At 38.1% G+C, this 16,369-nt stretch overlaps 1 protein-coding gene across 3 annotated transcripts in view; it reads left to right on the top strand.

The window, feature by feature from the left end:
- The window catches only part of RBM33 (RNA binding motif protein 33), a 182,058-nt gene that overhangs the window by 135,920 nt on the left and 29,769 nt on the right, over positions 1–16,369 (top strand). For 2 of the 3 annotated variants that reach the window (XM_036758876.1, XM_036758875.1), the window contains 2 exons: positions 6,737–6,949; positions 12,116–12,304. In XM_036758876.1, the coding sequence (XP_036614771.1) occupies positions 6,737–6,949; positions 12,116–12,304 (402 nt within the window). The remainder of the gene's footprint in view (positions 1–6,736; positions 6,950–12,115; positions 12,305–16,369) is intronic. The other variant, XM_036758877.1, reaches the window with a different exon arrangement.

Genomic DNA, 16,369 nt, shown 5'->3' with positions numbered 1-16,369 from the left:
CTTTATTTATTTAGAAAGGATAGTCTGGTCGACTTAATCTTATGGTTAATTTCTCTGTAACTATAAACCTGCCCAGATCTACTCTTAACTTAACTACCTCTTCTAGGAGGTCCTATAACTGTCTTCCTACTTCCTCAACTAACTTCCATATACTTCTTAGTTCACTTTTAATATAGCTTCTGATCTAGTATTTGACTGAAACTGCCCTCTCCAAGGTTATTAAAGCTGTTTTAATTGGTAAATCCGATGCACTTTTCTCATTTCTCATTTTTTCACCCTTGATCTCTCAGTAGGTTAACCAGCCCCCTTTCCTGGATACCCCTTTCTACATTGGTTTTTGTGATATGGTCCTTGCCTGTTTTTTCCCTTTACTCCTCATTTTCTATCCTCATTTTCCCTTTCTCAGTCATCGCCTATCCCCTACTCTCCAAACTATGGGCCCTGTTCTCTTTTCTCTTTCCCTTCTCTAACCTAGTGACCTCATCAACTCTTAAGGGGTTCAGTTATTTACATAGATGATCTCGAGATCTCTGTATCTGGTGCTTCTCTTTCCCTTAAACATAGTCCCATGGATCTCTGTTGCTTATTGGAAAACTCTGAATTGGCTTCTTAGTCTCTCAAACACACGATATTTCCTATATTTTCCCCTAAATCTGCAAGTCAAGAAAATGTTGAGACCATTATCATCTTTCTAGGCACCCAGATTCAAAACCTTAGCATTATTCTTAATTCTTCCTTCTCTCTCACTTCACATACCTATATACTTACCAAACCTTATGCCCTTCTATTCACTTACATATACCACCCTAGTTCAGGCCCCGTTCTCTCACTTAGACTACTGTGAAAACTCTTACCTGTGACTCCAAGAATTTGTAGCATGTGTAGCAGTCACACCCTTGCAAATTGTCTAGCCAGATGGGCTGTACCAGTTTGAGGGTGACCAATAAGCCTTAAATCTGTCATTGAGTTAGCAATATTGGAGCATATGAAAACTTTTCCAGGCAAAATGGGCAGAGAGAAAAATTTGAAGTCAAGTGAAGCAGGTCCTGTGGAATGCATCGAAGACACCAAGATGCTGCATCCCAGACCATCACCAGTCCTGATTTGTGTCTTGCTACTGGACTTGGTGACTGAGGAAGAGAGAATGAGGATGAGAACTTAGCACAACTCTGTCTCATTTAAATTCAGTTCATGAGCAAGTTAAGACATTGGTTCTCTTCGAAAAGAAGGCAAAACAACAATTTTGAAATAGCTTTCTAGTTGGTCTCCCAGTTTCAGGGCATTCTCCTCTCCAATCCATCTTCTCATAGCTACAAGCATACTGTTCTTAAACCTTAAGACCACACCACTTCACTGCTCAAGATCCTTCTCCATTTGGCACTAGCCTTTCTAGGCTTACTTCATGTTAATAACCCTTTGGACATTCTGTGTTTCAGCCAAGCTGAACTGACTACATGTTTGCTCAAACTCATTCTCAGCATCACATCTCCTACCTCCTTGCCTTTGCTCAGGTTTTCCCCTATGGCCAGAATGCATTCCCTCCCTCCTCATCCTTTTCAACTAAGCTTCTTCAAGACTCAGGTCATGTGTCTGCCACCTTCTTTCCTAGTCTCCCAACTTTTTAGTGTTCTCTTTCTCTTCAGATTATCTCATATTTACTTATCTTTGTGTTGTGTGTGGCAGAGGTCACAATCTGGTCTCCCTCCCTCCCTTCTTTCCTTCCTTCTTTCCTTCCTTCCTTCCTTCCTTCCTTCCTTCCTTCCTTCCTTCCTTCCTTCCTTCCTTCCTTCCTTCCTTCCTTCCTTCCTTCCTTCCTTCCTTCCTTCCTTCTTTCTTCTCCTAGCCTACCACAGCTTCTTTGCACATATTAGGTATATCATAAATGTTTGCTGAATTAAGTTGCATTAGACTATAAATTCCGTAACACTAAGCTTTTAGTGCTTTTACGCATAGGGGGTTTTCTATAAATACGTACTGAATTTGAATCCTTAAAGTTGTTGCTTTTGCTTTTGTTTTGTTTTAAAGAAATATTTGATATTAGTTTGTTTTCCTTGTGATTTGCCTTTTCTAAATACACATTGCAGAAAACTACTTAATTCAGGTTTCCAAATATTGATTTGATTCTCATTATTTTTGGGTTAGCTATCTATGAGTAGATGAATATTTTTGGCCAGTGTATTTTTAAGGACCACAATTTCCTCTCAGAAAATGACAGTTAAGTGTAACTTTTTATTATCTATCTGTGATGGAATTAAATCACATTTAAATTTTAATTCCAAACTGGCTACCTGTATGGGAATTATCCCATACTCTTTCAATAAATCCTGGAATGTATAATTTTCAGAAAGAATATAACTGGTCATAATTGTGTTGTTTTATCTATAATAATTAGCATGTTAGAAGTTTTCCTTCAGGGCCTCTTTATAGGCCCAGTCTAAACCAAAAATGATTAATGTTTTTGTTTTATATGCGATCGTGGTGAAAGAAAGATAGTTGAAGTCAGCATTGACCCCAAACTTGAAGTATACCTTATGGCACAAAAGCAGAGACCTAGTCCTATACGAAGACATCACACCTCTTACGAAAGTTCATCTTGAATTGTATGGCTGATTTATAAGACAGTAATACTCTTGGTATTAGTAGAATTTAACAAAATTCATTGTGTATAGGGAAGTTAATTATTAGGATTGACTTGAATACTGGCTATCCAGGATCAGATTTGCAAAATGGAAGACTTTGATAAAAAGTCAAAATTAGTTATCCATGTTAAAGATAGAAACTTTCTATATCTGAATAATCTGTGCATGGGGGTGGGGGGAGCGTCCTGTGAACACTTTTTTGTTCTCTCTCCATAGCACATCCTTTTTTCCAAAGGCCAATCACTTGGTCATCAGACCGAATCAGGCCTCAAACACTCACTACTTTTGTGACCCTGGGCAAGTAATTTAATTTCTGTTTGCCTAATAATAGCACCTGCCTCCCAGGGTTATTGCGAGGTTCAAATGAGATAAAATTTGTAAAGTGCTTTTGCACAGTGTCTGGCACACAGTAAGTGCTATATATTCTCATGTTGCTGTTGTTACTGCTCTGCTACTGTTGCCACCACCACCACCACCACTACTACTACTGCTAATAATAACAATGAAGATGAGCTGGTCCAATATGAGTTCCAATACCTTGATTATTACCAGTGATCCTCACCTCTTAGGTGGGGAAGAAGTAGCTAAACAGCCGATTAAAATGTTCTCATTCTACATTTGTTCAGCAAATTATAGCTAAACTAAAATAGTTTGTGTCAACCTGATGGTGGAATTCAGGTAGCCTGGCTATGTTGCCATTTTTTGTATTGATTAACTCTTCTTAAATTTACTGATTTCAATTTAGCAAGAATTTATTAAGTACTGCTATGTGACAACAGGCTTTATAAATTCAAAGACCAAAAAGAAAGAAAGAAACTGTCTCTAGCATCAAGGAGCTTATATCCTACTGGGAATAAATAATAGTGCACAGATATAGTAAGCACAAAATATATGGGGGAAAACTAACAACTGAGTGAATCAGGAGAAGCCCTTGTTGAAGGCAGCCTGGAATTCTACTAGGCAGACATGAGGAAGGAAAGCATTTCAAGCCTAAGGTGGGGCAGCGTGCCCATGGGCAGGGAGGTTTCAGGTGGAATGTTATATACAGGGAACATCAAGTAGACCAGTTTGGCTAGGATGGAGAGTTCATAAAGGGAGAATAATGTGCAGTTCAGGCAGAGCACCAGGCCTGGAGTCAGGAAGACCTGAGTTCAAATACAGCCTCTCACTGGCGGTGTGACTCTGGGCAAATCACTTAACCCTGTTAATTGTAGTTTCCTCATCTGACTGGGGAACAGGGCAACCAGAATATACACCATCTTGGAGTGGTGGGAGGGTAGAAATGGTGAGAAAATTTGTAATTCAAACTCTTGTGAGAATCAGTGCTGAAAACTAAATGTATTAAATAAAAAAAATGTGAGAAAAAAATGAGCTAGAGAAGAAAATGGCATACCACTCTAATATCTTTGCCAAGAAAATCCCACATGGGCTCAACAAGGGTCAGACACAACCGAAACAAGTGCACAACAAAAACAATATAAAATAGCTTTAGTGTTCATGTTGCTGTCCCCAAAAATGTTTTATGTCACTGTCAGAGAGAGAGAATGATTTTACCTGATAGTGTTTTCTTTAATCAAGGCAGCATAGACCTTCTGTTACCTGCATCTGTGTGAATGTGGTCCAGGTCCTCCCCAGAAGATATCACCCATAGGTGATAGGCCCTGCTGCTTTTGTCTTCAGAGCTATCTTGTGCCCTTGAGAGGTCTGTGTTCTGTAAGGAGAAATGGTAATCATCTCTAAGCCCCTTTTGCACCCTTCCTTTGGACTACATACATCTAATGTCACCAGGATAGTTAGGGTATAGATTCATGACCCTGGGTTAGCAAACTAGGACTAACCGGGCGTTTTTAGGAAGCTGGCCTGCAGTTGGAAACAAGCCTTGGGTAATCCACAAATTGTATCATTTATGTATTTAGTGTCAAGAATTACTACTGTGAAACGTTTACAACACCTGAAATTACCCACTTTTAAATTTTTTCTTCATATTCTCCTTTTTTTATACATCCTGTCTGTATAATTTTTCTAGTTTCTGTAGAATAACCTTAAATGATTGTTGAGGTCATAAAGTAGGTGAAAATTAAGCTTGGGTTTGTCAGTATTAGGAGTTTTCATTTCTAAGTTTATATCACCCAAGATACTGGGGGTGGGGATGTCAGTTAACAATCATCAGGTTTCACTTAGGTACATAGAATTTTCCATCTTTAATCTTCGAAGTGTTCACAGGATGCTGGCAGGTATAAATTGATTTGATTTTAAGTGTAAGCTATAGTTTTTCGCTCCTTGCTAAGGCTTGCTTTCTGTTGTTCAGTAGTCTTGAAGATCCTCTATTTTCATTCATCCTTTGTTGGCTTGGTTATTGATGTTTTTTTTTTAATCCCATACATTATTAGTCAGAACTGAGAGAAAGTGATTACATAGTATTTCATCTGGAAGTTTTTAAGTGTACTCATTTTGGGTGTTCATATTTATGTAGCAATCAGAAACTCTGAGCCTAGGCACTAGGGACTTAGCCTAAGACAAAAAAAGACAATCCTTGCTCTTTGGGTATTTACATTCTGTCATTTGAAGCATTTATTAAGCACCTACTGCATATAAGACACCTTACTCTTAAGTCAAGCCTTCACAATGTTTACCTTGGCATCTACCTTTCATACAGACTCTCTTCTCAGTTCTGTTCCATAGTTTTTCATTGCTCTGAAGATTTGGAACTCTTGACACTGTGGATGAGCTAGAGGCAAGAGTCTAAAAGTTACTTTGTGCCCTTTATGCTGCTTGCCAGGCAGTTATCGTATGGCTCCAGTGCATGAGAGATGTATGTGCTTCTCAGTCAGACAAGGAATAAGAGAAAGATGGTGTAGAGTGAGGTTAGTTAAGTTTATTAATAAGCACATCCCAGAAATGTAGCACCTTTAGGAATGGAGGTGATGGTGGTAATCACTTCTTAAAGCACTGCAGCGTAATTGTTGACCATCATCACTACTAGGTCATTCTTCTACTTGTAGGAAAATTGTTCAGTAAAATAAAGTGAAAGAACACGTATTTACACTATTTTGTTCAGTCATATCTGACTCTTGGTGACCCTGTGGACCACAGTATGCCAGTGCTTTCCGTAGTAAAGATACTAGAGTGTTTTGCCATTTCCTTCTCCAGTGGATTATGGCAAATTAGGGTTAAGCGATTTGCCCAGGGTCACCAGCTAGTCACTGTCTGAGGCAGGATTTGAACTTGAGTGTTCTGACCCCAAGTCTAGTGCTCTGTCCACTGAACCATCTAGCTGCTTCTCATTTTCGTCATATCTACCTGAAAAGAAACAACACAACAGACTCCTGAGATTTGAGTGTGTGTTTCATGCTAGCTTAGTAGGTCTGATTATAGCTAACATTTACTTAATGCTTTAAGGTTTACAGAGTGCTTTAAAAATATTATTTCATTTTATCCTTGCAACAATCCTGGATGTAAGTGCCACTATTAGCCTCCTTTTACAGATAAGGAAACTGAGACAGACAAAAGTTAAATGATTTACTTGCCCAGGGTCATGTAACTAGCAAGTATTTGAGGCCTGATTTGAACTCAGGTCTTCCTTAATCTATTTACTGTGCCATCTATGTTTAGATAGTTATAATCCAATTTTCTAAAAAAAAGCAGTGGAATGAGTTGAGAGTATTTATGGCAGAGTAGTCTGGTTTGAGCAAGAGGTAAAAATGCAGAGTCATTTATGTAAACTGCCAGGTTTTAACAAACGGTGCACCTTTAGGAAATGGTGAGTGAGAAAGTCGTCCATGTTGAACCTGAGTTATTTCTTTAAACTACAGCAGATCTTCAGTGATGGAAAGTGGTTTTTTTTATCAGATGTCCCCAAAATTTAGTAGACAAATTAATACGAAGATAAAAGTATCATGAATGTTTCCATATTAAATGTTGAATTGCTAGTTATAATTTAAAACTAGGCAGAAAATTTTCGGTTTCTCCCCCAGATTTGTTTTGATAATTGTTTTAATTCTCAGTTAGATATCAATAAAATTATATTCCCAAGTAGGTTTCTCAGAAGCTGATATTTGATGGAATAGATACTGAACATGATACCTTGTTGATTTCAGCAGGGGGGAGAGAATGTTGGCTTTTTTCACCCAGAGGGTCAACCCCAACGACTCCCTCAGTCTCCAGAACTAAGACAACATCCTGTGCGGAAAGTCACACTGACAAAGGGAACACCACTTCATCAGCAACAGCAGTCTCCAGCTGCAGCTCACATACATTCGACTGTTCCTCCAGGAGTTAAAAACATCCCTGGAATTCACTCAGCAAAGAAGGTAACATTTTTTCTTTAGAATCAGTTGGCCCGTTCAGAAAGGTGAAGAATGTATTTAATAAACATTAGAACTTTTTTTTACTGGCCTTTTAGGAATTCAGAAATATCGATTACCTATTAGTTAACCTCAGTGATTTCTCTTGTCTCATTTCTGAAAACAGTAAAATACCAGTAGTTGAGTTTGATTCATTGTGATAAGGTTTGCAAAGTATTTTACATACTCTCATTTGATTGTCTCATTTGATCCCCACAACCTTATAAAGTAGGTTGGTCTCCCCACAGTTGCCCTTAGGGTGTGTGTGTGTGTGTGTGTGTGTGTGTGAGAATATTTTGGGGGAATTATTTGAATAAACAGTTTGATTAAAAATAGATTACAAAGTTCATAGGCACATATGAGGTGTACTGATTTGTCAGTGAAGATTTAGAATATTTACTAAGAATAATATAATAAGTAATATATTTGTTTATTACCCAGTCAATCAGTGCAGTAAAGATTCTTGGTAGTGTCTAGGTGGGATGGGATTGGGTGTAGGGTAGGTGAAGCTTTAAGCTACTCAGTAGGGGTGAAGCTTGTTAGTCTCTTCAGGAGGATAGGATTGGAATCTGCTTGTGCTCAGGTCTGCCCCATTATCTGCAGCATTGAAATCCCAGGGTTGATGTCTACAGGTAGGCAGGTTTATGAGAGGTTCGGGCAGCAGCTGAAGAGAGCCTCTGCAGGACTCTTTGGAAAGGTAGTGGAAGTTAGTGAGATTGAAGGACGCAGCTTCTGAGGCCATTCCCGATGCTGAGGCCCATTCTAAACCAGAAGCCTCAGAGTGGCCAGGATATCTAGGGTCTTCTCTCAGCCACCCAATTAGGGGTGTCAGGTTCCAGGCTAAGATCAAGGACATAGTTAATTCTGGTAGCAGTGTCTTTTTCTCAGGTTAGTTAGGTGTTTAAATGACTGCAGTGCTCTGAGAAGCTGCTGCTATCCTCCAAAGCAGGAAAGAAGCTAAAAATAAGTCACTGGCCCAGGGCCCCACTCACCCAAGTCTCAGCACAGTCCTGGGTCTCACCTGTCTCTAGCGCATCCTCTACATAGCTGCCAAATTGGCATTTCTAATGTATACCTCCAACCGTATCATTCTCCATTTTAAGAAGCTGATGATTATCCATTGCACTTAGGATAAAATACAGATTTCTCTTTAGGGTTTAAAGCCTTTCGGTCAAGCTCCATTCCAAGCTGATCGATCACACAGTTACATAATCACATATACGACGTTATACTCCACCAGACTTACGTGTTCTTCCCTGTAACACACACTTCCTTTTATTTCCTTCCTCCTTGTCTTTGGAAAGGCCACCTCCAATGTTAGGAATGCCTTTGTTCCTTACCTCTGCTTCTTCAAACCCCTGCCTTGTGTGGAGGCCCAGCTTAAGTGCTACTACCCACATCAAGACGCTCCTTATTCCGCTAGTTGCTAATAAACCACACCCTAAATGTACTGATTGATGAACAGTTGTTCTCTCCCCCCAGGAGAACATAAGCCTCTTATTTTACTTGCATCTTCAGTACCTAACTGTAGCAACAAATCGGCTAGCAGCTGTTGTGGGGGGTGAAAGAGCAACACAAGCCCAACAAGAAGAAGGCTGCCAGCACAGGTTCTTTTGATGTGCTTTACTAAGGAAAGTAACATTAAAGGGTTAACAATCTTACTTTAATCCAACATACAAATATCATTCACTTAGTTCAGGAGAAAGAGCCAGCATCCTGAACTTCAGAGCAAATTCAAACAAATTACGAACATCCATTAGAAACAGACAAAATCACAATTCATAGTTACCAAAAAGCATCAACATACTGATGTTGATAGGGTGAGGTAGTGGTATGTTTCTTCCTTTTGCCCAATAGTTGATTAAACAAGGATTGTCTAAGTGATTGTCTCCTAAGTGAAGGGGTTAACATTGTTGACAACTTGTTGCCTTCTCTAAATAGCAAAGAGCTCATTCTCCACATTATGGGATGTTTGCTGAGGTCTCCAGTCTTTCTTTGAAGAGTTACTTTTAGTTCCTTAAACTTTGAGATCATTGGAAGTAGGGCTCACAAAATAAAGTCCCTGATCAGATCCTGAAAGGGAGATGGTTCACCACAAGGAAAGGCATTTTAGAAGAGCAAGTGAGGAGGGACAAATGAAGGAGTCTGATTTCTGCACCAGGCTTTCTCATCTATCAGATGAAGACTTGAGGTCTACTATCGACAGTTGGTTACATGATAGTGGGGATTTCTTCTTTTGTTTATGATTTAGACTGAGTGACACGCCCTCCAACTCTCAGGTTCTGTAATGATAGATCTTGATCCGCTGGTTGAGGGTCCCTGATGTTTAGTAACATTAACATTGAAAATACCTTGGGATTGTATGATAGCTGTCTTCTGAGGAGTTCAGATTCAATCCATCTCACTAGCATCTTGTGAAATAGAAACAAGTAGAATTATTCCATGTGTTTTTTTTTTGATGGAAACCTAGAGTACAAAAGGATTAAGTGACTTTAAAGAGTACTCAGTCATAGATGAGTCTAATATTTTTCTTCTATTCTTTGATTTGAAATTTCTGTATTGAAATAGCTTTCTGGATCTGATTATTAAAAAATAAGTTCCATCACTGGAAAGAATACACAGCAGATAAAATAATAGCATCTGAGTCAGGGAAAATGTGGGTTTGAATGCTGCTGCTGATGCTTTTATTAGCTTTCTGACCATGGGCAAATTATTTAACCTCTCCAAGCTTTCCTTTCCTCATCTGTAAAATGGGGATTATAATGCCCATAGTACGTACGTCACAGTGTTGTTGAGATTATACATACATAGATGTATATACATATATGTGTGCATACACACACACACGCACCCACATATACACTTGGCAAAACTTAAAGTGCTCTAAATTATCAATTGAAATTATAGAGAAATTAAGTATTTCTGGCAGTTTATTTTCTCTCACTTGTGCCTATGACTTATGGGAACTTCTCAGAATATTTGGAAGTCAGTCTTTTTGGTACATTTCAAGCAAGTACTTTGGGAGAGGGCTCAGGCAGTTTTACAAAGACTTCCCTTTTGGGTCCATTACTGCTTGTCTACTCTGATACTAACTTTACTGTGAAATGTAATTAGAAGCATCATGAACCTAATGACCAAGGGAGAGTAGACCAGAAATAGATGTGGAAAGATGAGAAGGAATTGAATAATTTTATTATTAGAAGCATCTCTTGGCTTTTTTTTTTTTAAGCAGCATCAGTAACAAAAATTTATCGAGCAGCTCCTTTGGTTAGGCATTTAAGACAAAGAAGTATGGAATCTATACGCTTTCAGAATAATTTAGATTAAAGAAATCACCAGTTACCTGTAAACCACAGGAGAAGGGCCCTACTTTAAGATGAGAACTTTCCGAATTTCTTTTATCTTGATGGCTATGTTTATTATTGTTGCTATTATTATTATTATCAATAATGATAATATTTATATAGTTTACAGAACACTTTACAAATATTTCATCTCATCATAGCAACCCTGGGAGGTACGTAATAGCTACTATGATTATCCTCATTTTACGGTGGAAGAAACTGAGGCAGACAGGTGAAATGACTTGCACAAGGTCACACAGCTAGTAGGTGTTTGAGGCCAGGTTTGTTTGTTTGAGGCCAGATTTGTTTAAGGAAGTGATAAATATCATAAAGCTTAAATTGACTTTGGAACTTTTGTTTTAAGCAATCAGCTGTTTCTTGAATAGTTATACCCATTTTCCCCAGATTTTTGAAAATTACAGTTCTGTTACTGATTAATATTGCAATGAGGATTTTAAATTTTTCATGTTTTTCACAGCTAATCTTACAGTCAATTTTATGTAGCTAATAACTGTTGAATGAAACTAGTATTTTCCATATGAAAATATTATTTGATTTTCATTAAGTCTTGTTTGCCATGTTTATTTACCTACAGTTCTGGCTTCTTTTGAAATCTCCTCATTACTACTTAAGCATAATTCAAAAGAAATAATTTCATTAGGATTTTGAGGAATATTGTGTTTTTGTATAATTTTTACTTTTCATTGGAACCCACATAGGTCACAGAGTTCAATTTAAAATTTTCCCCCCATCTTTCTTTTTCATTCATCTCTGTTTTTCTTAAGAGGCTCTTATTAAATGAGATCTTTAACTGAAATTTCATGATACTTTTTCTAGTGGAAAAGGGTAACTGAACTATATCTAAAAAGTTACCCTTAGTTAAGAAAGCCTAATCACAGGGATTTAGGGGAACTCTGTTTACTGAACTCCCTTCCAAAAAAGCTTAGAAATACCACCTGTTCTCCTATCAGTTTGAGATTCCTAGGACTCCTTCCCAATCCAGTTTTCAACATGGCAATTAAAATATTTACAAAATGGGTTAGACAGATCTTGACTCAGTTTGGTTTACCTTTATGGTTTATACACACTTTTATAGGCTTTTAGCACCAAATAATCTGATTTCTCATGGGAACAACTCATATTCAGATCATTTCAGCAGCTTATATTAGCTCACATTTATATATACTGCTTAAAAATTAGATTATGCTTCTGGGCAGTAACCCTGTGTGACAGTGCAAGCGTCATCACCATCATCATCATTATCCTCAATTTTCAGAGAACACTGAAATTTACAAAGGTTTCATGACTTGCTTACTTAGGAGTTTTAAGTAAGACTTCTGATACTTAGACCATTGCTTTTTATGTCAACCAGGGTGCCTCTCAAATGTAAAACTAGTTATCAATGTTGATGTGTCTCAGGTAACAATATGTTACAATGGAGAGAGCCCTAGTAGTTGGGAGACCCAGGGGTTTTAACCCTATCTTTGTGTCTCTGGGCCTTGATTTCTTCCTCTACAAAGCAAGTAAGTTGGACTAGAGCTGATATCTTACAGTCTTTCCAGTTCCAAAATGCTGCACATTAATGATTAGCTGGCAAAACATTATGTAAAAATAGCTGACATTAGACAGGAAGCTGCCAAAGAGGAAATAGTTCACTTGCCTTTGTCAGCTGCTGTATATTTCAATTGATTCTGAGTTAATTGCTTACTTTTCATATCTTGCTATCTGTGAAAATAACCAAAGCTCAAACTTAGTAAATCACAACACTCTTACTTTTTGTTGTTGGCAGGTCATTATGCATGGGAGAGGCAGAGGAGTAGCAGGCCAGATGGGCCGGGGACGCTTGATGCCAAACAAACAGAACCTGCGCGTGGTGGAGTGCAAACCTCAGCCCTGTATTGTGTCAGTTGAAGGGCTTTCTTCATCAACTACTGATGTCCAACTGAAAAACCTGCTGATGTCAGTAGGACCCATTCAGGTAGGTCACCCTTGGTTTATCATCTATATGCCAAAAGTCTTTCATACCCCTAAGCCAGATTAATTCTGTGATATCAGGTGCTGTGTTCTTTATGGGTTGGTTACTTCAGTTTAAAATACCACACTAGAAATAGACTTTTGGTTTACTGTGCAACACTAGATATCATTTGGAACATTTATTACATGCAAATGTAGGTATATAGTTTAGGCATAAGATTTTTTTTTATCAACTCAAATCAGTTGTTTTCTACAGAAGACCATTCTAAGATTTCATATTAAGCTCTTCAGCATGTTTGTAATTATATACCTAGTGGCAGTGAAAGAATCAGAATTTTTTTTTGACTGTTAACACTTTTTCTTAAATTAATATTTCACTGTCTAACCTTGTATGCTTAGACTCCTTTTAGGTTTATAGGTGTATAGGAATCCACTTTGACATTTTATGCCAGTTTTCCCAGCAAGTTTAAACCCTTTTTATTCTAACCCTTAGACTGTTGTATTGAGTTAGCTATTGAAAACTTCTCCAGCACTATTTTTGTGAAAACTTGAAGTTAGCCATCCAAATTCCCTTGCCTGGTACAGTTGCTGGAGCCATTATGTGAATGAGGGTACAATAATAGGCAGATCATTGGATTTTTCCTTGAAAGAAACCATATATATATATATTTGGATCTGCCTTTTTCTTTTAATGTCCACTAACACACACCCCATTCCACTTTCACATTTATCTGTGCTCGTGGAACCAGTTTAAGCAGCATGAATAGTGTAAAATTTAAGGGATGTTGTATTACAAAGTTAGGTGTCTGAGGAAGGTAATTTAGGTGAATTTGAAAGCACTCTCTGAGTAGAAAATGCAAGTGATTCATAACAATTTTTAAAGATCTACTTACAGACATTTCTGAAAGCTAGAAGCATAGGTGAAAGCCCTTCTTCAAACTGTGCCAGGTATCGAATGGGAGTAATGCTCTCTTACTTTCATGTGCTGCATTTTTCTGTCATATAGAGTGACTTGTTCTTCCACTATTGTGTTAACTAAAATGTCTTTGGATACTTCATTTAATAGCACAGAGTGTCAGGAGCTAGACTTAAAAACAGTGGTTAGATATCATGGTTCAGAGAGTGTATAGGAGTTATTTTGTCTCTAGCAGAGTCAGATAGCTAATGCCAGTTTGCAAGAACAAAACTGAGCACCGAGAACTTTTATTTGTATTGCCATATATACTTGTGTACACACACACACACACACACATAAATGCATGCACACACACAAATAATAACATAGTAAGACTTGAAGTTTAATAACAGCCAGGTCTGGAGCTTGGTCTAATGGTTCTGAATTGCGACAAAGTACCAGTGATCCCTGGTTGAGGGTGGCTCATCCTTTTATATTCAGTGTCCTTGAATCCCTGGTTCAAGCGGGCCAATTTTGGTCAGTTAGCCAAGAAGCTTGTATTCACCTGCCAATCCTGCCACTGTTTCATGTGCTGGGGTACAAAGATAAAAATGAAACTACTCTTATCCACAAGGAGATTACAGTCTGTGGGGAAACAATATGCTCACATGTAAATATTTATAAAATAAATAAAAAGCCATTTAGGGGAAGGGATGCTAGCTACTGGAAGAATCAGGAAGGTCCTCCCATATAAGGTGGTCCTAGGTCTGAGCTTTGGAGAAAAGTATAGAATCTTTCAGAGGCAGAAGCAAGGAAGGGGGTTCCATTCTAGCCTGGGCAAGGGCAGGGATTTAGTTTCTCACTCAAGGATTCAGCATCACTGGAGGAAGTATTTATTATAATACACAGATTGTAGTGAGCAACTGGAATACTGAGGACAGGTACTTCTGCTCTCTTCTAGACTATGTTAAAATAGATTTTTTTTTTTAAACCCCCAAGGTGACGTTGTGAAGGTTAGTCCAGAAGGTCAATGATACTCAGTATCTCTCTCAGTAAAAATTAGTATTTCTCTTGGCTTGTGCCAAAAGACAAAAAACCTTTGTGTAAATAGAAGAATATATATTTGTAACCTGATTGCCTTTTGAGATTGTCACTCCCCTTTTAACTGCTTTTCCATCTCTATCATAATCCACTGATTCTCTGAACTGAAAAGAATAAGAAAACACTCTATTCTAAAAATATGTAACCAGGCTATGCAGAACAGATCTAAGAGGAAGATTGCTAATGTTTATAGTAATTTAACACCCTCACCTCCCACTCCTCCTTTCCTTCTTTCTTTTCTTCCTTCCTCCCTCCCTCTTTCAAGAAAGAATAAAAAAGCATAAACATAGTTACCAGCCTAAGTTTATTACATTAAAATTTTTTTTCCCTTTTCCAACTAACCTGAAAGACTGGTCCTAAATATAACCAAAAAAAAAAAAATCCCCGAGGAATGATGGATTCCTACCCTTAAGAAGAAAACAGTTATCTCATTTCTTGCCAATCAACCTAGGGGAATGTCTTAAGTAGGATTTTTATAGATTTAAAAACAAAAACAAATCTGCATTGCACCAGGATGTTGGTTGTCCCAGTAAAAAAAAAGCTTGTTACAAACTTTTAGCCTTAAGCATTATTATGGCAGATAAAGAATTTGACTTCTTCAGGATGCTGCATTGGGTGATTCATGTAACATGAATTCACTATTATTTAAATATGGATTATTTTGAGGCCATAGATCATAAGATTTTCAGTAAGAAACTCTCCTGATTTTGTTGTTTGAAAAGGAAAATGTGTGCCTATTAAATATTTTGTTTTATTTCTTAGGCTTATGGCACTGCCTAGTGTTCATTTAGGGCAATTGCAAGTTAATGAAAAAACCACAATTAGTACTACTGTTCTTTTGTAAATAGTTTGTAAAAGAAATTCTTAATAATACAGTAACTAGAATAATTCACATTAATTTGTTGGTTACTTTGTTTTGTCTGAGAAAACTGAGAACCATCCCATTAAAGCACTGATAAACAACCAATATTGGTGTTGAGACTAAGATGCTTTACTTCCCTCAACAATACTGGAAGTTTAATTTTAATAACACCACCTCACATTTACATAGCACTTTAGGGTTTTGCAAATGGCTTTTCTACTTTCCCTGTTTCCCTATTTGTGGCTCTAAGCTCACTGAATCAGATTGTCCTTGACTCCTAACTCTCATCCACTCCTAGTCTTATTCCGTTGCCCAACCTTGTTTCTGCTCTCACAGCATCTCTCCTTCAGAGCCTTTTCTCTGCTCACATAGACATCACTCACCACTCCCCCAGACTAATGGGCTTCTTCCTCAAGTCCCACCCCTCAGCAGCCTACCCTCCACCTCACCTGGAAGCACAAACTACAGGCCCCCTCTCCCCCGCTCTTCAGTATATTCTAGTATCTCCCTGTTTTGATCCATCAGGATCAAATCTTAAGTCCTCCATTTGGCATTTAAATCTCTTACTAACCTGGCCCCTTCTTACATCTTATTCCTTTACTACCCTATTACCGTTCTTTGTAATCCAATGACACTCGCCAACTAGTGGCTCCTCTTGTGTGACAGTACATTTCCCATCTCCTTGCCTTTTCAGCAGCTTTCTGATCTCCCTCCACCTCTTAGTTTCTCTCACTCCCTTCTTCAGGAGGCCTTCCACCCCCTGCTCACTGCCTTCCTCTCTAAGATGACCTGTCTCCTCTGTCTATACCTAGTTATTTATGTACTGTCATCTTCATTAGAATGTAAACTCCCTGAGGTCAGAGTTTGTCTTTCCTTTATATCCTCAACACTCAGAACAATGCTTTGTCATATAGTAAGCACTTAACAGAATTTTTTATCCCCATTTATAGATTAGGATGGGCAGTGAATAGAGTGCTGGGCCCGGAGTCAGAGATACCTGAGGTCAAATCCGGCCTCAGACACTTGTTAGCTTTGTGACTCAGAGCAAGTCATTTAACCCTTTTTACCTTGGTTTCCTCATCTGTATAATGAGCTGGAGAAGTTTCTTTGCCAAGAAAATCCTAAGTGGAGTCATGAAGAGTCAGACACCACTGAAGTGACTGAACAGCCACAACAGATCAGGAAACAGGCTCTCAGAAGTGTCATGTTTT

The sequence above is a fragment of the Trichosurus vulpecula genome, chromosome 5 (assembly GCF_011100635.1).
Source record: "Trichosurus vulpecula isolate mTriVul1 chromosome 5, mTriVul1.pri, whole genome shotgun sequence".
Lineage (NCBI taxonomy): Eukaryota > Metazoa > Chordata > Mammalia > Diprotodontia > Phalangeridae > Trichosurus > Trichosurus vulpecula.
The sequence above is the reverse complement of the archived record's forward strand: the minus strand, read 5'-3'. Positions and strand labels throughout refer to the sequence as shown.